Genomic DNA, 24,613 nt, shown 5'->3' on the forward strand with positions numbered 1-24,613 from the left:
AACGGGCAACTGGACATACGGACAGGTTTGTTCGTATCTCTGAAAGGTCAGAAGTCGAATGTTAGTAAGTAGATGAGTCTCTATATTTTAACAAATGTTCAAGCTGACTTCAATGAACGCAAATGCATGCACGAACTATTTTTCCAAATGAATTTCGGACTTTTTTTGTTCAAAGATTAAAGGTATCATCTTTGAACATTCAATTCATGTTCCGTCTCAATACATTCAGGATTCTTGTGGCGTCGAGGTTTTGTTAACGGATTCGAGGCGAACCTACCAGCATAACAACATTTAAATATGAATAACAGTTGAAATGTTATCTTAAATAAAATAAGCAATTGCAGCGTTTTAATGCGAGTGTTACAATAAATGAAATAACCCTGTGTGTTCGTTCTTTGGGCCACCCTGTGTACACCTGTGTGTACCTGCGGATGGGGGAGCGGTGGTCCAGCGGTTAGGGTGGTGTGCTACGAACCCGGCCACCCGAGCTCGATTCCCGCTCACAGCCAACACTGGTGACGATTACCTGAACCGGTCATGGGCCTCCTCTATGTCGACTCAGCCGCAAATGAGTACCTGGTGTGGGGTGTAAACATCGCCACTAGGGAGACAAAGTCGGCCGTAGGCTATACGGGTGATCTTTGTCTTTGTTTGTTGCGGTGTGTACCTCGTTGTATACGTACCAGTCAGCACTTGTGTAACGATTGTCGATACGTGCACCTGTATTAAGGTTTACCTGTGTACGTGTGTGAGTATGCACAACCTTTTTGACAATCCACTCCTGGATGAGGGTTGTGATGTACACACCTGCGTATACGTACCTATGTGTGTACCTGGGTTTAGATACACCTGTGTATGCACGTGTATTCACGTATATCTACCTATGTGTATGTACCTCTGCGTATATGTGTGTGTGCCTTTGTGTGATAATGCACCTGTACCTGTGTACCTATATATGTGTCCTTGTGTGTATCCATGAGTGTTTACTGGACTGTATGTGGGTACTTGTGCGCGCATTCCTCTGTGTATACGTTTATCTGTGTGTGTGTACCGATGGATGTACCTGTCGACGTACATGTTCGCTTTACCTGTGTGTGTACCAGTAGGGGTGGGGTGCGGTAGAGTAGCGGTTAGCGCGCTGCGCTACGAACCTGGCGATCCGGGTTAGATTCCCGTTCTTGGCCAACGCCAGTGACGATTATCTGAACCGGTCCTGGGCCTCCCCTAGGTCGACTCGGCCTCAAAGGCGTCCAGGTGTGGTGTTGGCCATCCACCCCCTCGTGTGCCGTGCTGGCCTTCATAGGTGCTCGCTAACAGCACTTGTCCCAACAATCTGTGAAGGCTATACGGGGGATCTGTGTCTTTGGGTAACGGTAGTGTAGCGGCTAGCACTGCCCTACCAACGCAGCGACCCAAGTTCGATTCCTGCTCACGGCCCAACACCAGTGATAATTATATGAACCAGTCTTGGGCCTCCCCTAAATCGACTCAGTCTTAAGTGAGTATCGAGTGCAATGTGTAAACATCACTACTGAGGAGACAAAGGCGGCCGGGCGTGGTGTTGGACACCCACCCTTTCATGTGCCGTGTCGGTCTACTTCGGGGCTTGCTAACAGCACTTGCCCCAACAGTCTGTTCACGCTATACTGGGCACCATTGCCTTTGTCTGTGTAGCTGTCTTTGTATACGGTATTTCAGTAGCCCTGTGTGTATCTGTATGAGTACCCTGGGTATAGAGATGTGTGTGTGTGTGTGCACCTGCTTGCATTTAAGAAATTGCTTAATTTAACATTTATTTTTCCATACCTTAAAACACAATAAAAATATCTTCCATCTCCTAATGAATATATAGAGCAATATATTATTATTATCATTATTAGAATTATTTTGTAAATTCAATTCTTTTTTTCAAAAAGGGGTAGAAAGAGGGGGATGGTGGGTAGAGTTGAGAGGTCAGAGGTCGATGTCACGTGCCAAGGGCCAAGGTCATGGCTGCCATCAGCAAGCACCGCTGCAAAGGATTCTGGGTCCTCGTGGTACCTGTCCAAAGGTGAGAGGTGACGCAGGTGAGCAGTGGCACAGGTAAGCGGTGACGCCGGTGAGTGGTGAGGGGTGACACAGGTGACGCAAGTGACGCAGGTGATGCAGGTGAGCGGCGACGCATGGAGTTCCCCCCCATCTCACCTCCGGTTGCCACCGCCGGCGGCCTCTGGCGTCCGCTGGCGGCGGCCGGGTTCTCTATGTGGGCCACACACAGACGCAGCGGACGAGACAAAGCCGTGCACGCGTTACCACCGTGCGCGTACCACGGACAACGCTAACCCCGCGCCCGCGGAGGGTAAACACCTCCGACCAGTTGCGCACCGCAACTTGCGGATAAAACGACATCGCTTGAAGGATGATTGCGGCGTCAGAGAAATAAGTGGATCGGTGCCAGCGACGCGGTTCTGACGCTTTGTTTGCAGGAGGGTTCACGGTTCCAATCTGGCAGGTCGACCCCCCCTCCCCTAGTTAATGCTGTGGAAAGTTGTGCGCTAACGGTGTAGAGTAGAACCCCTCTTGACGACCACCCCAGTTCAGGACTAATCGCTTAACGACGGGCCTCCATAGAGCCCAATTTGTAGTGTATAGTAGTGTAGTGTATAGTAGTGTAGTGTATAGTAATGTATAGTAGTGTATAGTAAATTTTGCCTTAACTTTCGTGACTGCAGGAATTCATATTCTATGGTTCTTTCGGTAAAGTCACGTATAGAGAAAAAATTATAACAATAAAATAATAAAAATAAAGTGAATACAAATATCACGACGTTTCGATCGCAACACAAGCGGTCGTCCTCAGGAACAGGGAGGTTAGCCTCTGAGGGAAAGCTGTTCATAAAGGTTTAGAGATGGGCGGGGCAGCTAATGTTAATGTAGGAGAAGGCTCCGACACGAGCAGTAGGTCTACACCAATCAAAGAGCGGTTTATAAAGGTGTAGAGATTGGCGGGGCAGCTAATGTTAATGTAGGAGAAAGCTCCGACACCGGCAGTAGGTCTACACCAATCAAAGCATTGCACCTCACTCCACACACCCACACTGCTGACGGTGGAGGTTGACAAGAAAACACAAATCAAGTCATGACCCAAAGTGGTTGATGACATCTTTCCAATGATTGCTGAGTCTATAACCTTCATCTCGGTTGAAATTGTCTCTGTGTGTAGATATGGATGGCTTCATGAACAAATCTTTGTTGATAGCCAGTAGGCTTGCAAAGTACCATCGTCTTAAAGAAATACATTTCGTGTGAGCCAGCCGCATTAAAATAATGATCAGCCACGGCAGAAGTATTGATCCTACCGTGTTTCAAATCTGCCTTATGTTCACGAACACGGTCCGAGACATGTCGCTTAGTTTCCCCAATGTAGCTGCTGCCGCAGATACAGCTTAGTTTGTAGATGCCGGGATATTGCATGTCAGGAATCTTGTCTTTCGCAGGTGGGATCAGATCACAACTTTTATGTACTATGTTAAATCGGACCTGGATCTTGTGTTTGTTCATGATTTTGGAAATATTTTTGGTTACCCCTGCTATGTATGGCAGAGTGATGGTTTTGATTGGATCCTCAGATGGCTCCTTCCTCACGTTCAGGGTGATGGCTTTGCGGATTGTGTAGTCAGAATATCCATTCGCCTTGAGAGCTTGGTGTAGGTGTTTGCGTTTACTGGTTAGGTGTTCATGGTCGGAGATACATTGAGCTCTATGGTGTAGCGTTTTGATGAAGGAATTCTTCTGGGATGGATGGTGGTGGGAATCATGTTTTAGGTAGGCGTCAGTATGGGTTACTTTCCTGTAGACAGAATGGCTGATTGAGCCATCTGGTCTCTTTTGTATTAGGACATCCAAGAAAGGTAGCATGCCATCCTTTTCTACCTCCATGGTGAATTTGATGGCTGGGTGTATGGAATTACTGTGGTTGAGGAATTGGTTTAGAGCCAGTCGGCTATGTGGCCAGATGACAAATGTGTGTGGAAGAGGTACGTAGATGACAAACGTATCATCTACGTACCTCTTCCACAGCGACAGTGGATGCCTGGATGGTGTCCGTCTCAAATTTTCCATTAAAATATTGGCTACAACCAGAGATAATGGATAACCCATTGGGGGTTGTTTGTAGAATGTTCCATTCTAGGTTAAGTATGTGTTGGTGAGGCAGTGTCTCACCAGGGCCAGTACATCAGCATTCAATCCTTGTTGGAACAGGTCTTCAATGATTACAATGGTATCGGGCACAGGTACTTTGGTGAACAAAGAAATTACATCGAAACTGACGAGTAAATCATCTGGGGACAGTCTCAACAGGGAGGGTTTCCACATAACCATAAGATCTTTTAACAAACTCCGAGACAAGAATGCTTCATCTGATCTAGTCACTCACATTTCTGAAGAGATGCTGCGACTCTAAGGTAATACCGACCTCATTCACACTGACCTCTGCTGCTGTCACATCTTCCAATGCCAAAGAATTTTGTTCAGGACTAGCTTGACCCTGATCTCAGAGAAAATTAGACTGCTCCGTACTGAACTAGATCATGTAGACAAGCGACTCTTGAAATCACACTTAAAATTGATGGAAAAAATGTCTACATCTGATTGGGAACATGTAGATAACATGACTGCTTCATCAGCCGATATAATGTCAGCTAAATGTAAAGATAACCTGATTTCCAAGTTCAACCTCCTTTCCAAGAAGAAACCAAATCCACACGTAAAAGAGTTAGACGTTGACAAGGTTGTTATTAATCTGAGTAATAACCCAATTTCCGATGGTCTAAAGTCAGTTTTAGCTAAAGGGTTCAACTTTGCAGTCACCCCCAAACAGATACCAGTGGATGACATCATTGCCCAGGTCGATGTAGCTCTTAAGGGTTTGGGAAACATCGCTGCAGATGTGACAAGATCTGAATTCACTGCAACCCTCAAAAGCACTAAGATACCAGTCAGCAATATCAATAAGGATGATCGTTTTGAGTTATCTCAATTGAAAAAGAGGGATGATATCGTCATGCTCTCAGCCAACAAGGGCAATGCCATTGTCATCATGGACAAAATCATGTCAGGACCTACTTAATGATGGTAGCTACACAAAAAATAAGAGAGATCCCACCAACAACCTCGTTACAAAAACGAACAATATCATCACTCATTCAGCTTCATTAATTGAACAGACCAATGGTTTTCCTTAAAACCTTCTGCTGGAAGACCACCCAGATTATATGGCTCACCAAAAATCCATAAAGAAGGTACACCCCTTCGCCCCATCGTCTCTACCATTGGCTCACCCACCGACAAACTGGCCCGATATCTGTCTGAGGCCTCACAGCCATTCACTAGTAAGACCACCTTCTGTTCTTAACTCCTGGTATCGTCAATTAAAGACATCTCACTGTCCCCAGATTATTTACTCGTAAGTTTCGATGTAGTCTCTCTGTTCACAAATGTACCTGTACTTGACACCATTGCAATCATTGAAGACTTGGTCCAACAAGGACTGAATCCAGATATACCAATTTTGGTAAGGCACTGTCTTACCAACACATACTTCACCTGGAATGGTACATTATACAAACAAAATGAGGGTACCCCAATGGGTTCTTCCTTATCGCCAGTGGTAGCGAATGTTTTCATGGAGAAATTTGAGACAGATGCCATCCAGACATCCACCCTACATCCTTCCTTGTGGAAGAGATACGTAGATGAGACATTCGTCATCTGGCCACATGGCCTGCCAGCACTCAACCAATTTCTCAACCACATCAATTCCATACACCCGTCTATTAAAATCACCATGGAAGTGGAAAAGGATGGCAAGCCACCATTGCTGGATGTTATGATCGAGAAGAGACCTGATGGCTCGTTGGGACATTTGGTCTACCGGAAAGCCACCCACACGGATGCCTATCTAAAGCCTGACTCCCACTACCATCCAGCCCAGAAGAATTCCCTCATCAAAACACTACACCATAGGGCCCGTTGCATATCTGACCAGCACCACCTAGCTAGTGAGTTGGAGCACGTACACCAAGCCCTCTCGGACCGTACAATCCGCAAAGCTGTCACCCCAGCCATGGGGAGACAACCTTCTGAGGATCCAACCAAAACCATCACTTTACCATACATAGCAGGGGTTACCAAAGATATTTCCAAAATCTTAAACAAACACAAGATCCAGGTTCGTTTCAACACAGTACACAAAATCCGTGATTTAATCTCATCTGTAAAGAATGTGATTCCTGACATGCAATACCCTGGTGTCTACAAATTGAGTTGTGGTTGTGGCAGCAGTTACATTGGGGAAACGAAACGACATGTCTCGGACCGCGTTCGTCAACACAAGGCAGATCTGAAACACGGTAGGACCAATACCTCTGCCATTGCTGATCATTGTTTTAATGCTGTGGACTCACACGAAATGTATTTTTCCAAGACGGAGGTACTCTGCAAACCTACCGGCTACCTTCAGAGATTTGTTCATGAAGCCATCCAGATATATAAACACAGACACAACTTCAACCGAGAAGATGTGTACAAACTGAGCAATCATTGGAAGGACGTTATTAACCAGGTAAAGTCTTAACTTACTGTGATGTTTCCATCCTACCTGCCTATTTCAGCTGTTATTTCCGACTCTCTGTGTCTCTCTCTCTATGCCTCTCTCTTAGATCTCTCACATGTCCTTTGGATTGCACTCTCATGCTCACGTCCTTTGGATTGCACTCTCATGGTGCTAATCTCTCATTAACACTGCTGTTGTGCGCATATGCGGGCATGGTACTCTTATGCGGCGACGGAAGCTCATTCATGCTAATCTCCCTCCCTAATCCCTCTCTCCCTAATCTCCCCCATTAACACAACTGACGTGCTTGCATCCGTGGATGGAATTCCTTTCCAGCTCAGACCCCGCTTGCTTACCTATTGCCACGTAAATAACCTCTTGTTGTAACAGCTCTCTCGCTGGTTCAGCAGTTCCACTGCTGGATTATATTTTTTCCGCCTGAGGACGACCGCTTGTGTTGCGATCTAAACGTCGTGATTTATTTTATTTTAAACCTACGTGACTTTACTGAAAGAACCAAAGAGTATGGATTCCTGCAGTCACGAAAGCTTCAAATAAAAATTAGTGTATGGTAGTGTAGTGTATAGTAGTGTAGTGTATAGTAGAGTAGTGTATGGTAGTGTAGTGTATAGAGTAGTGAATAGTAGTGCAGTGTATAGTAGTGTAGTGTATGGTCGAGTAGTGTATGGTAGTGTAGAACCCCTCTTACCGACCATTCCCCTCTTAACGACGGGCTGTTGTAGGTACAGTAAATATTAATTAAAACATGTATTAACTGTCTTTCTTTTAATATTATGTGTTTATAATGTTGTTCCTATCTTTATGTATTGCTCTCCATTGTTAAAATATTATAAAGTACTTTTTTAGATGAAAAGGGGTAACTTTCGTTGCTGTCGCAACGAATTTAATCCTCTTCTTGGTTCTTTCGGTGAAGTCACGTAGAATGGAAATAATAAAATAATAAAAAATAATAAAATAATTCTCACAACGTTTCGGCCACAACGCAAGCAGCCGTCCTCAGGTTGATAAGACAGACTCTGTCTTATCGACAGACCTGTTCTTCACCTGAGGACAGCTGCTTGCGTTGTGGCCGAAACGTCGTGAGAATTATTTTATTATGTTTTATTTTTATTATTTTATTATTTCCATTCTACGTGACTTTACCGAAAGAACCAAGAAGATGAATCCCTGCAGTCACGAAAGCTTTAAATCGGAATTTAATCCTTTAACGTGCATTCCCGACACTCGCTTAACAACCAAATCACCTAACGACCAATTACCGTTGTTAAAACGAGGAGGAGGGCTTCTCCTCTAACAAGCCGCTGCTGCCACTCCGCACCGGCTGCTATGCTCGCAGCGGACGTTAAAGATCCCCGCGACGTCGTTCGTAGCAGGCAGCAGGCCGCTCTGTGCGCCCGCGTCACGGTTACAGATTTTGACTAATCGAAAGAGAACGACAGAACCGCAACTGACTCGGTCAGAACTACGGACAGCAGCAGCAGTAGAAGCCGCAGGAGGAGCAGCAGCAGTAGAAGCCGCAGCAGGAACAGCAGCAGGAGTAGCAGCAGGAGTAGCAGCAGGAGCAGCAGCAGTAAAAGCCGCAGCAGGAGCAGCAGCAGTAAAAGCTGCAGCAGGAGCAGCAGCAGGAGCAACAGCAGCAGCAGTAGCAGCAGCAGGAGTAGCAGCAGTATAAGCTGCAGCAGGAGCAGCAGCAGGAGCAACAGCAGCAGCAGTAGTAGCAGCAGCAGGAGTAGCAGCAGTAGAAGCTGCAGCAGGAGCAGCAGCAGTATAAGCCGCAGCAGGAGCAGCAGCAGGAGCAGCAGCAGCAGGAGTAGCAGCAGCAGGAGCAGCAGCAGTAGAAGCCGCAGCAGCAGCAGGAGTAGCAGCAGCAATAGAAGCTGCAGCAGGAGCAGCAGCAGTAGAAACCACAGCAGGAGCAGCAGCAGGAGTATCAGCATGAGTAGCAGCAGAAGCCGCAGCAGGAGCAGCAGCAGTAGAAGCCGCAGGAGCAGCAGCAGCAGCATTGCCTCCCTACTGCCAAACTACTGTCGTGACACACACAGCGGCGCCTTGCTTCGTGACAATCACCTCGTTCCACGCAGGGACACACCGAATATGATGAGGCGTGTGTATGTGTATGTGGTGAGTGAGTGGTGAGTAGTGAGCGTACACACACACACTGAATATGATGAGGCGTGTATGTCTGTGGTGAGCGAGTGTTGAGCGTACACACACACGAAACATGATGATGCGTGTGTGGATGTCTCTGGTGAGCGAGTGGTGAACGAGTGGGTGTATGTCGATAGTGAGTGGTGAGCGAGTGGTGAGTGTACACACACACACCGTATATGATGAGGCGTGTGTGTGTCTCTAGTGAGCGAGTGGTGTATGTCGGTGGTGAGTGAGTGGTGAGCGAGTGGTGAGTGGACACACACACACCGTAGATGATGAGGCGTGTGTGTGTCTCTAGTGAGCGAGTGGTGTATGTCGGTGGTGAGCGAGTGGTGAGTGGACACACACACACACCGTAGATGATGAGGCGTGTGTGGATGTCGGTGGCCCCCAGGGCGTTCTCTGCGGAGCAGCGGAACATGGAGCCGTTGAGCGCCGCCCCCGCGTTGTCCAGCAGCAGCCGCGGCCCCTCGCTGTGGGGGCGCCCGTCGGGCAGGGGGCCCCCCACGCGCGTCCACCTGTACAGTGGCTCGGGGAACACCTCGCTCTGGTGGGGGGCGGCACGTGGGGGGGGGGGACACGGGGGGGCCATGGGGGGACACATGGGGGGTGGGTGGGTGGGGGGTACCGGGGGGGGGGGGGGTGTGGGGGGCCACCGAGGGTGGGAACACGGGGGGGGGGGGGGGAGGCCACGGGGGTGGGGGTGATATGGCTCACAAAGGGACCGCAGCTAAATAACAGCGGTGTATTTATATTTGAATCGGTCCTAGGCGTCCCCTAGGTCGAGTCAGTGTTAAATGAGCACTGCACTTTGGTGCGGTAAGCAAACATCAGCACATGAGGAGACGAAACTACAGCGTCACTATTGTTTTTATTTTACCAGGTAAGGTCCCCTGAGCTACGCAGCTTTTTTTCAGAAGCAGCCTGGCTGCAAATGACAACTGAAGCAAGTGGCTTATCATCATCATCATCATCACGTGGCCATTTATAGCGGCCAAATTGAGGACCCGGAGCTAAATCCACGCGACCACGGGGAGAGAGACACCACAAACTCCAAATACACAGCAGCAGGCGTCAGGGTCGGGAACGAACCCACGACATGCTGTCTACCGGGCGAGGTGGTTAACACCTGGAGACAAAGGCGGCCGGGGCGTGGTTGTTGGCCACACGACCGCCTCGTGCGCTCCCAAACGGCGCTTGCCCCCCAACAGTTTGTTGGGGGCTGCTCGGGCGGGGGGGGCAAAATTTTAAAACAGGCAACGTTCCGGGCAACGGCCCTTTTCACGACACACAAACAGTGCCGTCACAGGATGGCAATCGAGCGAATCGTCGCCCGTTGTGTATTTATAGACCCCCCCCCCCAACGTCACCGTGCTGGACATCGGCGGGGGTTCCGCTTACCTGGAAGTCGACACTGAACCGCACCGTGCGTCCCACCAGGGGCCTCCGCGGGAGGATGTCGATCCGCAGGCCCTTGGGGGCGGCTGGGGGGAGGCAACAACGGAGGGAACGCGGCCCCCACGTCGCACGCTCCACGCGGGTATGGTGTCAATTAGTAACGATGGGTGGGTGAGCAGGTGGGTGGGTGGGTGAGCGGGTGGGTGGGTGAATGAGCGAGTGGGTGGCGAGTGGGTGGGTGAGTGTGGTGGGTGAGTGTGGTGGGTGAGCGGGTGGGTGAGCGGATGGGTGGGTGAGTGGCTGGGCGAGTGGGTGAGTGGGTGTGTGAGTAGGGTGAGTGGGTGGGTGAATGAGCAGGTGGGTGGGTGAATGAGCAGGTGGGTGGGTGAATGAGCAGGTGGGTGGGTGGGTGGGCGGGTGGGTGAGCGACTGGGTGGCTGGGCGAGTGGGTGGCGTGTGGGTGAGTAGGGTGTGTGAGTAGGGTGAATGGGTGGGTGAATGAGCAGGTGGGTGAATGAGCAGGTGGGTGGGTGGGTGAGTGACTGGGTGGCTGGGCGAGTGGGTGTGTGAGTATGGTGAGTGGTTGAGTGAGTGGGTGGATGGGTGAGAGAGTAGGATGGGTGAGCAAGTGGGTGGGTAAGTGGTTGGGTTGTTGAGCAAGTGTGTTGGTGGGTGGGTGTTTGAGCGAATAGAGTGGGTGAGCGAGATTAGGAGTGAGTGGGTGAGTTCAAATTGATTTTGTTCAACAAGGCGAGACCTCGGGAGACAGGATAGGAGTGTCATTTATAATGGTGAGTGGGTGAGCGAGTGGGTGAGCGGGTGAGTGAATGTATGAGTGATTGGATGAGTGAGTGGGTAACAATTCAGATGATGAGTAAGTGCAATAAAAGCAATAACAATGTATAGAAACCAGATGGAAAAAACCTAAACACATGTACAGGTACAACAACAAACAACAACCGCCATTCGCCACGAAGTGGCGGTGATGTCACCACGATGCTTGTACCAGGCTATGTGCACGTTGAGGCCACATGAAGTGTCAAACGCCCGTTGACAGGAGGTCACGAGGCAGACCCAGGTGCCACGGGTCGACTGACTGAGATGACTGGCTGATGCACCACCTGTGCCCCCTACTGTGGCAACTTGCTGTGCTTTAACCACCCGGCGCTCCGCTCGTTGTGAGTGTCGCTCCTCCCCCCTCCATTGTCGTTGGAGGGCAACTGCCTCCAGCTGCCCAGTAGCGTCCTTCACGAGCCTCCTCCACAGAGGCCTATCTTGACACCACTGGTACCAGTCAACGGCAAGTCCACTCAGCTCCACATCCTCCTGTACAACATCACTCCATCTCTTCTCTAACCCATACCGCGCCCGTTTAGCCCCCTCTATCCGGCCGAACAAAAACTGTTTAGGCATGCGGTTGCTGGGCATGCGGGCTACATGACCCAGCCAACGCAGCCTTGCCTGCCGGAGGAGCTCACCGATGGGACTTTGTCCAGATCTTTTAAGGATATGTGAGCTCCTCACACAATCCAGCCTGGTTAAACCAAAGATGGATCGAAGGCAGGTCAGCCTAAATGTTTCTAACCGGCAAAGATGTTCCATTAGGGGGGGGGGTCCACGTTTCGCAAGCGTAGAGAAGGGAGGGAATGACTGTGGCCGACAAGACCTGAAGCTTCATGTGGAGCGACAAACCAGGTAGCTTCCACACAGCGTTACGCAACCGATGAAAAGATAATGCCGCTCGACTGATTCGGAGTGAAACCTCTGCTGTCAAACCGGTGCCGGTCATGAGCACACTGCCCAGGTATGGGAAGCTCTCCACTCTCTCCACAACTGCCCTAGTACCAATTGGGAGTTGTGGGGGCTGAGTGTCCGATGGTACAAAATACCCAGGCAGGTGCTTAGTTTTCGTAGGGCTGATGGTAAGTCCCCACCTCTTAGTGGCAAGCTCCAGGTTCAGCAGCAGCGCCTCAAACTCCTCCTCTGAGTAGCAATTACCAGACCATCGGCATACATTACATGGTTGAGCAATAGGGAGCCATCCCTTAACTGCACCCTGGCATCGATCAGCCTCCCATTGTATCTGTACCAGATGGAAATTCAGCTATTTGAAGGCTTCACGAACTACATGGTCGAAATAGATGTTAAATAATGTGGGAGCCAGAGCACATCCCTGTCGCACCCCAAAGTGAACAGGAAATGCCTCCGACTCCCGGCCACGTAGTTTTACCCGGGCCCGCTCATCATCATGAAGGTCCTTAATGATGGTGAGCAGCGGGTCAGGGACTCCCAAAGCACGAAGAACAACCCAGAGCCCAGGCCTACTGATGGTATCATAGGCCTTGACCAGGTCAATAAAGTAGAGATGTAGGTTTTGTGGGAATTCCCTACACCTCTGCTGTAGCAGACGGACAGAAAATATGGCATCTGTGCAGGACCTCCCTTTCCTGAAAACACATTGGGGCTCCACAAGCCTCTCCTCAGTGTGTGTAGCAAGGCGATGTTGAATAATCCTTACCAGGACCTTTCCCGGCACACTGAGGAGTGAGATGCCCCTGTAGTTGTTTCAGTCGGTGCGGTCCCCCTTCTTAAAGAGGGGGACCACCAGGGCATGCTTCCAATCATGCGGAACCCGTCCAGTGGTCCAGACTGTTGTTATGATGTCATGTTGTTATGATGTCATGTAGGTCAGTCTGTGCACAAACGCCACCCTCCCTCAGCATTTTGCTTGGGAGATCATCTCTGCCCGGTGCCTTTCCGGGTCTCGGGCTCTGGATCGCCTTCAGTACTTCCACAACAGTTGGCACTTCAGCCAGCCACTCACAGGGGGTGACTTCTTCCAATATTTGAGGCACCGCAGCCGTAGCAGGGTCATCCCCACTTTGTCCCACGTTGTTTTCCAGGCTTAGGGATTCATCCTCCCACAGGACCCCACAGAAATGCTCAGCAAATCTGGAAATCTGTTCCTGGGGGTCAGAGATTGGATCACCGTTCTTTCCCCTAATGATGGTAATAGGTGTGGCACTGCAGGTTACTTTTTTGATGGAATTAAAAAGCGATTTGTGATCGCGGGCCATTGAGGCAGACTCCATCTCCTCAGCAACCCGCGACCACCACTCATCCTTGCAGCACCTCACGGCTCTCTGAAACTCTGAGCAAAGGATGCGGTAAGCCTCATCATTCTCTGACGTGCGATGCTGTAGACAATGAGAGTGGGCCTGTTGCTTTTTCTCAGCCAGCTTGAACACCTGATCTGTCAGCCAGGGTCTCTGGGGAGGTCTGGACCGTGTACCCAAAGCAGCCATTGCAGCTGCATGAGCCACAGTCCTAAACCTCGCCCATTTCCCCTCGACATCAGGAGGAGTGGGGGAACGATGCCAACCCCAGCCGCAAGCGATGATGACATTTTCGCTTGCAACTTTCATCAACTAGCTGAGACCATGCCACTAAGGGTTTGAATGGGGTCCTGGGTGTACAACCCACCACCGGAGTGGAAGAATGGCAGGCGCATCTTACAGATGACAAGTCGATGGTCAGTGGGCAGATCTGCTCCACGGTAGGTCCGGGGGTCAAGGACATGGGCCCGCATCCACTGTTCTGTCACTATGTAGTCCAGCAGATGTTCTTGCTTGGACCCGGAATGCATCCATGATGTTGTGTGGATGCACCGATGCCGGAACAGCGCGTTGGTAATTACAAGCCCATGGGCTGCACACAAATCTAGCAGCCTCTTGCCGTTGTTATTGAGCTGATCTGGCCCATGCCTTCCAATCACTCCAGACCAGGTGCCAGCATCATGCCCAACTTGGGCATTGAAGTCACCCAACAAGATGATTCTATCCCGAGGGGCCACTTTAGCTAGCACCTGTGACAGTAGGTCATGGAAAACATCTGACTCATCGGCCTTGCCTGCATCCCTCCACGGATGTTCGTCTTCGGTGGGGGCATAAGTGACCACGACCACCACTCCTCGCCTCTGGTTGATGGGAAGGCGAGCCCAAAGTAGCCTGGGGCTTACAGCTTTCCACACCTCACTGCCATGCTCCAACACTCCCTTAATTCGTTTGTACTTAAGAAGAGCCACTCCCTGTTGTTTGGCAGTCTCATGCCCCGAGAAGAGGACTGTCCACCCCTCATGGTGGCAGGAGCCAGAGCCAGTCCACCAGACCTCCTGAATACCACAGAGATCCAGGCGGTACCAGTCCAGCTCCCGACAGAGGAGTGGCAGCCTCTTCTCCGCAGTGAGCGTTCGAATATTCCACGTGGACACACGTAGTGGTTTTTTGTTGCTTTTGGATGAGCCCCGAGGGTAAGGATTCAGTCTCCTGGCTCCGCCAGATGGGGTTTGGCCAGGAGACGTCATAGACGCCTGTCCCCCCGGGGCCTCCGGCACAAGCTTATTAATTAAAAATTTCCCTCGTGGTTTAGTGCTCATTAATTGAAGGTTGAGGGGTTACCAGCGCCTCGCACCCATCCAGAGCCTCCATTTGGCTACTGTGGTGGTTACAAACGCCATGACGGGAAAGAGCAATTTAAATTGGTCCTCCCCCCACGGCGATGCCCACCACAGCATTGCCGCCCGGCACCACGAGGAGATAGTGGGTTGTTTTTTGCTAGACTCCCCACACACACACGTATACACACACACACGTGTACACACACACACGTATATACACACACACACACGTATATACACACACACGTATATACACACACACAAAGTGTACACTGTGAGTGAGTAGCGCCTCTAAAAGCCGAAATGGCTCAACAGGGCCTGGTGTGGCCACCACCACTCCCGGCCACCTTTGTCTCCCCCCTGCTGATGTTACTACACACTGCATCAGCTACTCATTTAAGGCTGAGTCGACCTAGGGGAGTCCCAGAACCGGTTAAAATATTAGCCACACGTGGACATCCACAATTGTGCACGTGTGGTGTGTACGGACGCATACGTGTGTACACGTATGAGCGTGTACATACACATGGCCCTGCTGTCATTCTACTGCTGGATGAGGGCCTCCCCAGGGCAGTGGAGGGCGAGCGGCGTCAATCGACCATACTTCACCGTGCTGGGTCAGCGTAGGGCCGGTAAAAGCCGGGAGCTCGGTAACTTCCAGGAAATCGGAGCGCAGAAGTACAGCGCAACACACAAGACTCTGTTGCACTTGGCCTCTGTGGTCCCAGGCAGCGCAGCGCAGCCGCCTATAGCACCTGGTAGGCACGCTGCCAGCATTGTCAGGGCTAAACCCAGCGGCAAGATCGTGTCAGGTGTTGTGCCGTACTTGTGCGCTCCCACGGCCACACTCCCTCGCCGTCGCGGGCGACCGGCGCGGTGAAGTACGGTCGCTCGGTGCGCGCGTCACCACCACCCCCCCCTCCACCGTGCTCCCCCCCCCCACCAAGCGCCCCCCCCCCATCTGGCGCCTCCTCCCCGTGTCCCCCCCCCACCAAGCACCCCCCCATTGCGCCCCCCCACCACGCTCCCCTCCCCAACTGAATACCCCTCCCCCCCCACCTCCCCCCCCACTGCGCCCCCCCCCCGCCCGCCGCGTCCTCACTCAGGGTGCGCTCGAGCTGCATGGCCATTGACAGCGCTGGGTGCTGAACCTCGCAGCTGAAGAGTGCAAGGTCGTCCAGCGTGGGGCTCAGCAGCCAGGTGAGGCGCGCACGCACCTCCACCGTGCCGTCGCTCACCTGCACGCTCACACACACTCCGTGACTACAGCCTGACTACAGCCTGACCACACCCCGACTACACCGTGACTACACCGTGACTACATACACAAAGCACCTCCACCGTGCCGTCGCTCACCTGCACGCTCACACACACCACCACCACTCCGTGACTACACCCTGACTACACTCTGACTACACCCTGACTACACCGTGACTACACCGTGACTACATATACAAAGCACCTCCACCGTGCCGTCGCTCACCTGCATGCTCACACACACCACCACCACTCCGTGACTACACCCTGACTACACTCATACTACACCCTGACTACACCGTGACTACACCGTGACTACACCATGACTACATACACAAAGCACCTCCACCGTGCTGCCGCTCACCTGCACGCTCACACACACCACCACCACTCCGTGACTACACCCTGACTACACCCTGACTACACCCTGACTACAGCGTGACTACACCGTGACTACATACACAAAGCACCTCCACCATGCCGCCGCTCACCTCCACAGCCACACGCACCACCGCTCCGTGACTACACCGTGACTACACCATGACTACACTCATACTACACCGTGACTATACCGTGACTACACCCTGACTACACTCACTCTACACCGTGACTCGCGAGTGACGGGGGCGCGAGCAACTCACAGGAATCTCGCCCTGGTGCAGAAAGTACACCGGCTCCTCGTGCAGAGACACCACCAGGCGGGGTTGCGACCCCTTGGGAGTCTGGGTGGGGTCAGGAGTCAGAGGAGGGGGGGGGGGTCACAGGGGTCACAGAGTAAAGATCGACCAATCGGCTGCACGACGTGGCATGCACCCAAGGGGTCGCCGGCTCTCACCGAATGTTTCTTGGGTCGCCGGTTTGTACCGGCGCAGGCGGCACGCGATCAGCAGCCACGGCCAGAGGCATTCTGGAGAGTGGCGTGCCGGGTGCGGTCACTTGCTTAGAGAGACTCGGCTGAATTTAACCCCTATGGTTAGGACTAGTGTCAGGGTTAGGGTGTGGAGCTAGGATTTGGACAATAATTATAATAATAATTTACTTATTAATCTAGGAGAGTCACACTGAGTAATAGGACTACGTTGGGTGTTTATGAGTGAGACGTTTCAGCCGATTGACGATCTTGAGTCGTCCTGTTTATTATCCACGTGGGGGGAGGAGGAAAGCGGAGGACTCGGAGACGAGCCCACGCTTCGTGCGAGGGAGCAACACTCGATCCCACTGCCATCACCGCCGCCATCACCACCGCCACCACCATCACCACCACCGCCATCGCCGCCAGCACCACCGCCATCACCACGCGGCTTGTTACGAGCACTGGAGGGGCTCTCGAAGTTTCCCTCTCGCGGACTCCCTTTCGCCACTGATCAGTACGAGCATGGGAACTGCAGGGCTGCATCTTAACCACCTCATAACTAACACCTGGATTTAAAGCGGGCTTCTCAAGCAGAGCTAGCTGGGGGTGCCAAAAGCCATTATGAACCTCCCCAAGAGAAAGGGAGAGCTAGAGGGAGACACGCGTGCACACACAGACACCCACCCCGAGCCTCAGGCCTTTAACCTTGAAACCACAGAGCCGGCGTTGTCAGCTCCTGGCCCGTCTTGCCATTACGAGGCCACAAAACCTCCCGGCAACGTCTTTACAACGCGCGAGGAGTGACACGGGCACGCGTGCAGTTAACGCGCCGGGGGATTTACGGGCTGGGCTCCTCTAAATCTCCACCCCCCCGCACCCCCCTACCCCCCCCACCCCACGCCGACGCCCCCCCCATGAACTCGGTCGCATCCGTCGCATCCCAACCCGGCGTTCCGCAGAGGAGAGCCTCGTCTGTTCCCTTGACTTGAGAAATGTTAGACAAATACGAATTGGTGATCAGCGTAGAAATTACAATACTTATTTCATTACTCTATGATTATTTCGGTAAAGTCACGTAGAAAGAAAATAAATTAAATAATAGAATACGACGTTTCGATTGCAACACAAGCAACCGTCATCAGGTAGAACTCAATTTGAGAGAGAGACAAAACACAGACACGGAGGCACACAGACGGACACACAACATAGACACACAGAGACCCAATGCCTCTGTGTCGATGCCTTAAATAGAGAGAGGGGGGGGGGGTCAGAGAGAGAGGTGAGTCTGCTGGAGCAGCTGCTGGAGCAGAGAAATTACCATGTCAATGAAAGACCCAACAAGACTGGTACATTTTAGGGGAGTTGTGTGGAAATCCACGCCGAAGCGACCGAGGGAGAGAAAGAGCGAATGGACCTATGAGAGCCTGGTAAATTTTAGAGAGAGAAATAGGCAGTTTGAGAAAACAAAATGTAGCATTTTTTTTGGGAAATGTAATGCATTGCAACACAGAGTCGGCTAACACACAATTAACGCATAACCTGGTTGATTACGATCTCCAAAGATTGCTATTTCATTATATACTATGTCCCACCCTCCCCTCTGCACCCCCCCTCCCTGCCGGGCCCTCTCCACCCCCCCCCCCCCCCCCCCGGTTTGTCTTTTAGTGTCAATCTGATTCCTAAATCTTGGCACTCATAAAGAAGAGTTATTTTTGTTCATGCTATTTTACAGTATTTATTTGCCAGGCTGAGTCCCAGCGCCGACGACGGCGGCAGGCGGCGTTGCCGCTTGGCACGGGGTCATATATCGTGAACTTCACAACGGCTTCCCCGTGCCAGCTTCGTTGATCGTAATGGGACCTTTTTGCCAGTATAAAAAAGTCCCATTTTGTAGCTGCTCACCCTGAACTATGAATGCCCTGATAGTGCATTATTTGTAATGTTTAACACGTAGGAGGCTTTTGCAATCAATATCATCCATAAGAGAGGTTTTTTGGGTTAGATCACGTAAATATATAAATGTGTCGTTAAACCCGCCACCACTCGACACAGCCAATTAGTAAGGTCAGAACATGCCAGTTCGTTACTAGTACTACTAGTACTACTAGTAGAACTAGTACCACTAGTTCTACTAGTAACGAACTGGCACTAGTAACGAAACAGAATTGCACGTTCTGTTTACGTGACAAACCTTACTAATCGGCTGTCGGGTGGTGGCGGGTTTAACGACACGTTTATATATTTACGTGATCTAACCCAGATAAACCTGTATTGTCTTTGTATGGTTCGCCTTTTGGCGCTGTTCTCTGGTCTGACACAGGTGAGACGAGGCCCTAAAGAAGCCTGTTGTCTCTGGTGTAGGGCAATCAGTTTCAACGGCAATGCATCACATTATCAGAGCATGTTTGATTGCATATTCACCACAAGTGCGGTGTGTGGTTAATGCAGATTTGATTCCTTGCAAAAGGTTTCTATTTGGTGTTTGAACATCTTAACATTGCCAGAAAGAGTAACAAACCTCTTCTTATTTTTTCATACGTCGTTCATCGTCACCACGGCTTCTTCATCCGAGTTCCTGCGCGTCGCAACACGGGGCTCCGTGCTCGTACGCTGCGCGTGCAGGCGGACGAGCGGCAGGGCTCACGATGGCCGTGTCGAACCAATTCCACAAAGAATCAAAGCTCTGATTGGCCTGCGTATCCCACTCTCTCTCTCTCAGGGGGTTCATCATGGCCGTGTCAGAGACACCGAACCAATTCCACTAAGGATAAAATCTCTCACTGGCCTGCGTGTCTCTCTTTCTCTCTCAGGGGGTTCATAATGGTCTTGTCGGAGACACCAAACCAATTCCACTAACAATCAAACCTCTCACTGGTCTGCGTGTCTCTTTCTCTCTCTCTCTCTGTCTCAGGGGGCTCATAATGGCCATGTCGGAGCCGGCGGGCCAGCGGTGCCGAGATATTTGTGCTGTTCAAGCCCAAGATTTGTTGTGAAACATCCACCGCCTGACACGGCGAGAGAAAAAAAAAGGTCGCGTGGGGTCGGGAAGTGGGTCCACGATCGCTTCAGCTCCGACTCGCTCACTCAGCCGGAGCGCCACTCTCACCACCACGTCGAGCGGTGATCAAATCAGATTGTCGATGTTGCCGCTTGAAACCACGTCAAGCGTCGTCAGTTCTAGACCCGTATACAACTTTTGCATGCAACTTTTGGATTTTACTGTGAAAGTTGCCCTTCAATTTTATTCTTAAAATGTTTTTAAATTCTATCAGGTAAAGCCCACTGGGCTGTAATGTATAACTCTTTTTCAGAAGCGACCTGGCTTTTACAAATGGATAGCTCAACGAAGTTCCCTTATCGTGTAGAAATGTATAGCAGCCAAATACTCTAAAGGCGTGGCGTTGATTATAAATGTGGAAGGAAAAGCCGGAAGACCCGGAGAAAAATCCACTCGACCGCGGGGAGAGAGAGAAACCGTACACTCCGAATATCCAGAATACGCGTTGGTCTTTTGCGTCTAATATTATTAACGTTGATAATCGTTTTTTTTGCTTTGGCTCAGATGGCCGCACAAGTTAAATGTTGTGTTGTGCACCCCTCCTCCACCCCGACACAGCCAATTAACAAAGTAGCCACGTGATGAACAAAGTGGCCCACATACTGCTGCTTCAGCGGCACCACTCGTAGTGTTGCTGGAGAGCGATCCACACAACATCTAACATTGGGGAGTCCGGCGCTTTTTGCCTAGTTACAACCAGCACCATCAGGCAGTTTCCAGAATTGCAAAAATGTCTTGGGCTGTAAATAGGAGGTACGATGCCATCAATGTGGCCCACACGGGAGCGGAGAGTGACAGGAAGCGATACCTAGGAGGTTAATGTACGTATGCTGAAATTCTTTGCCACTGTACGTAGCCAACCGTGCTTATGAATAAATGTGTTCAAATCACTCAATATGCCATTGCTTTATTAATAGTTTTTCAGACTTCCTGATGATAACCGGAGTGTCCTAAAATACTCGCCCAGCACGTGGAAAATTAAAATTACATTTGGGGGGCACCCTCCACCGTGTCGGTGGAGGGGGCCTCACGAACATGGACGTGGTCGCTTCGTGATGTTGGCCCTAACCCACGAACAGCGAATTTTCGAATCGTGACGTCGGCTGAAAAAAAAAAGGAAACTTGCCCTACTCCTCGCCCTACTCACCCACCTTCGCCTGCGACGCCGCCACCACCCCCTGGGACTTGTGGGAGGGTTGCAGTGGTGGGGGGGCAGCCGCGACCGCCCTATCCCCGTCCGCCTGGGGTCTGGATCCTGTAGCTCCCCTCGTTCCGGGACCCCGTGAGTGGGCGTGCGTCTCGCCAGGTCGGGATGTGGCGGGGTCCGGTTTGGTGTCATCCGGGTCGATCCAGGAAGCTGCGAGGAAAATCAGAGAGAGACGGAGAGTGCCAACGGGTGAGGGGAGGGGGGGAGAGTGAGCTGCAATGCGATCTGTCGTGGAAAAAAACACGAAAGCCAACCAAAGGACTTGTTAGCAGCCCTAACACTGATTATCCGTCACCGCGCGATTATCCAGCCTCCAACATTATCTGATGCTCCCATGGGCCGACCTGGCATTGCAATTCCGGTGATCGCCGGAAAACCACTCCAAAGGCTGTAACTAGTCCGGTGATCGGCACCGTGTGCGTGACAATAAAAAGTCGCCATGCTTAATTTCAGTTTTAAATATTATATACGGTACATTATACACGACATACAACTTAAACAATGAATATACTGCAAGTATATATACAGTTTTCATGCTTGACATATACAGTCCGATCCAGCAAAAAGTGCTATAGTTATTAGTATTACTGTAGTTATTAGTCATGCAAATTGTATATAGTGCAGCATTTTCATTATTTAAGTGGTCGTATGTAATGTATAATGTACTGTATATAATATTTGATATTCAAATCAAGCATAGTTACATTTTTTGTCACGCTACATGATGCTGCTGATCGCCATAACTAGGTGACAGGCTTTGGAGAGGTTTCGCCCAGGACCTTCGTATTATAATTAATCGATGATCGACTGTATGTTGAACTTCTTTCGCACCGTACGTAGCCAACCGTGCCAATCGCAAGCTAGAGGCCGCACTCACCACTCTAGTCCACTGTCCGCTAGAGGCCTCACTCACCACTCTAGTCCACCACACGCTAGAGGCCTCACTCACCACTCTAGTCCACCACACGCTAGAGACCTCACTCACCACTCTAACGTGAGTGAGTGAATGGGGTTTGTACAGTGAGGGAAAAAAGTATTTGATCCCCTGCTGATTTTGTACGTTTGCTCACTGACAAAGAAATGATCATTCTATAATTTTAATGGTAGGTTTATTTGAACAGTGAGAGACAGAATAACAACAAAAAAATCCAGAAAAACGAATGTCAAAAATGTTATAAATTGATTTGCATTTTAATGAGGGAAATAAGTATTTGACCCCCTTTCAATCAGCAAGATTTCTGGCTCCCAGGTGTCTTTTATACAGGTAATGAGCTGAGATTAGGAGCACACTCTTAAAGGGAGTGCTCCTAATCTCAGCTTGTTACCTGTATAAAATACACCTGTTCACAGAAGTAATCAATCAATCAGATTCCAAACTCTCCACCATGGCCAAGACCAAAGAGCTCTCCAAGGAGGTCAGGGACAAGATTGTAGACCTACACAAGGCTGGAATGGGCTACAAGACCATCGCCAAGCAGCTTGGTGAGAAGGTGACAACAGTTGGTGCGATTATTCGCAAATGGAAGAGACACAAAATAACTGTCAATCTCCCTCGGCCTGGGGCTCCATGCAAGATCTCACCTCGTGGAGTTGCAATTATCATGAGAACGGTGAGGAATCAGCCCAGAACTACACGGGAGGATCTTGTCAATGATCTCAAGGCAGCTGGGACCATAGTCACCAAGAAAACAGTTGGTAACACACTACGCCGTGAAGGACTGAAATCCTGCAGCGCCCGCAAGGTCCCCCTGTTCAAGAAAGCACATATACATGCCCGTCTGAAGTTTGCCAATGAATATCTGAATGATTCAGAGGACAACTGGGTCAAAGTGTTGTGATCAGATGAGACCAAAATGGAGCTCTTTGGCATAAACTAAACTCGCCGTGTTTGGAGGAGGAGGAGGAATGCTGCCTATGACCCCAAGAACATCATCCCCACCGTCAAACATGGAGGTAGACACATTATGCTTTGGGGGTGTTTTTCTGCTAAGGTGACAGGACGACTTCACCGCATCAAAGGGACGATGGACGGGGCCATGTACCGTCAAATCTTGGGTGAGAACCTCCTTCCCTCAGCCAGGGCATTGAAAATGGGTCGTGGATGGGTATTCCAGCATGATAATGACCCAAAACACACCGCCAAGGCAACAAATGAGTGGCTCAAAAAGAAGCACATTAAGGTGCTGGAGTGGCCTAGCCAGTCTCCAGACCATAATCCCATAGAAAATCTGTGGAGGGAGCTGAAGGTTCGAGTTGCCAAACATTAGACTCGAAACCTTAATGACTTGGAAAGGATCTGCAAAGAGGAGTGGGACATCCCTCCTGAGATGTGTGCAAACCTGGTGGCCAACTACAAGAAATGTCTGACCTCTGTGATTGCCAACAAGGGTTTTGCCACCAAGTACTAAGTCATGTTTTGCAGAGGGGTCAAATACTTATTTCCCTCATTAAAATGCAAATCAATTTATACAATTTTTGACATGTGTTCTTCTGGATTTTGTTGTTGTTATTCTGTCTCTCACTGTTCAAATAAACCTACCATTAAAATGATAGAGTGATCATTTTTTTGTCAGTGGGCAAACGTACAAAATCAGCAGGGGATCAAATACTTTTTTCCCTCACTGTATGTTCTCCTATTCTGCAAAGTGAAAAACCCCCCACCCACCTCCTACGCATTTCCCATAAATATGCTAAATTCATCTTGATATGCAAATTCTTTTGTCATGTCGCTCTTCTTCCCCCCTCCAACCCAGCTTAAATATACGCTCCAAGCTTGGTGGTGTTTCATTCTTCACCTGAGGACGGCTGCTTGCGTTGTGGCCGAAACGTCGTGAGAATTATTTTATTATGTTTTATTTTTATTATTGTATTACTTCCCTTCTACGTGACTTTACCGAAAGAACCAAGAAGATGAATCCCTGCAGTCACGAAAGCTTTAAATCGAAATCTGCAAAGTGAGTTTGAGTGATTCAGTATGAGTGAAAGATAGAGTGAATGAGTGAGTCTGTCTTTGAGTTTATGTTTTCTCCCCCTGTTATGCAGATTGTGAGTGAGTGTGATAGTGAGTGTGATAGTGAGTGAGTGTGATAGTGAGTGAGTTGGCACAATAGGATGCAAACTTGGTTGTACCTGTCACCACATTTCAGTCAACCCATACATAGCTCCCGTGACCTCCTGACGGCCAGCCTAACCTGGCACAGGTGCCACGTGGAGTCATCGCCGCTTAGTGACGAATCGCATCCATTGTTGTGTGTGTGTGTGTGTGTTTCAATGAGTGTGAGTGTGTAGCCACGTAGCCCGCATGCCCAGCCACCGGATGACCAATCAGCTTCTGTTTGACCACACAGAGGAGGCTAAACGGGCACGACATGAGCTGATGCTGTACGGGAGGATTTGGAACTGAGCGGACCAGCAGTGTCAAGATCTGCCTCTGTGGAGGTGGCTACTGGGCAGTTGGAGGCAGTCGCCCTCAAACAACAACGGAAGGCAGAGGAGCGATGCTCACAACGACGAGCGGAGCACCGGGTGGTTAAAATGCAGCAAGTTGGCACACTAGGGGGTACAGCTGGTGCATCTACCGGTCATCTCAGTCGACACTTCACGTGGCCTCAAAGTGC

General features: G+C 50.4%; 1 protein-coding gene across 1 annotated transcript in view; it reads right to left on the reverse strand.

The window, feature by feature from the left end:
- Positions 1-1,780: 1,780 nt before the first annotated feature.
- IGSF21 (immunoglobin superfamily member 21) overlaps positions 1,781-24,613 on the reverse strand; it is a 107,920-nt gene continuing 85,087 nt past the window's right edge. Inside the window, exons 7-13 of the mRNA XM_078611274.1 lie at positions 20,941-21,146; positions 16,520-16,600; positions 15,724-15,859; positions 10,169-10,251; positions 9,122-9,314; positions 2,185-2,238; positions 1,781-2,040 (exon numbers count right to left, since the gene is read on the reverse strand). Of these exons, the coding sequence (XP_078467400.1) occupies positions 1,967-2,040; positions 2,185-2,238; positions 9,122-9,314; positions 10,169-10,251; positions 15,724-15,859; positions 16,520-16,600; positions 20,941-21,146 (827 nt within the window). The 3' untranslated portion in view covers positions 1,781-1,966. The remainder of the gene's footprint in view (positions 2,041-2,184; positions 2,239-9,121; positions 9,315-10,168; positions 10,252-15,723; positions 15,860-16,519; positions 16,601-20,940; positions 21,147-24,613) is intronic.

Source organism: Lampetra planeri, chromosome 36, assembly GCF_965212315.1.
Source record: "Lampetra planeri chromosome 36, kcLamPlan1.2.h2, whole genome shotgun sequence".
In the NCBI taxonomy this organism is placed as follows: domain Eukaryota; kingdom Metazoa; phylum Chordata; class Hyperoartia; order Petromyzontiformes; family Petromyzontidae; genus Lampetra; species Lampetra planeri.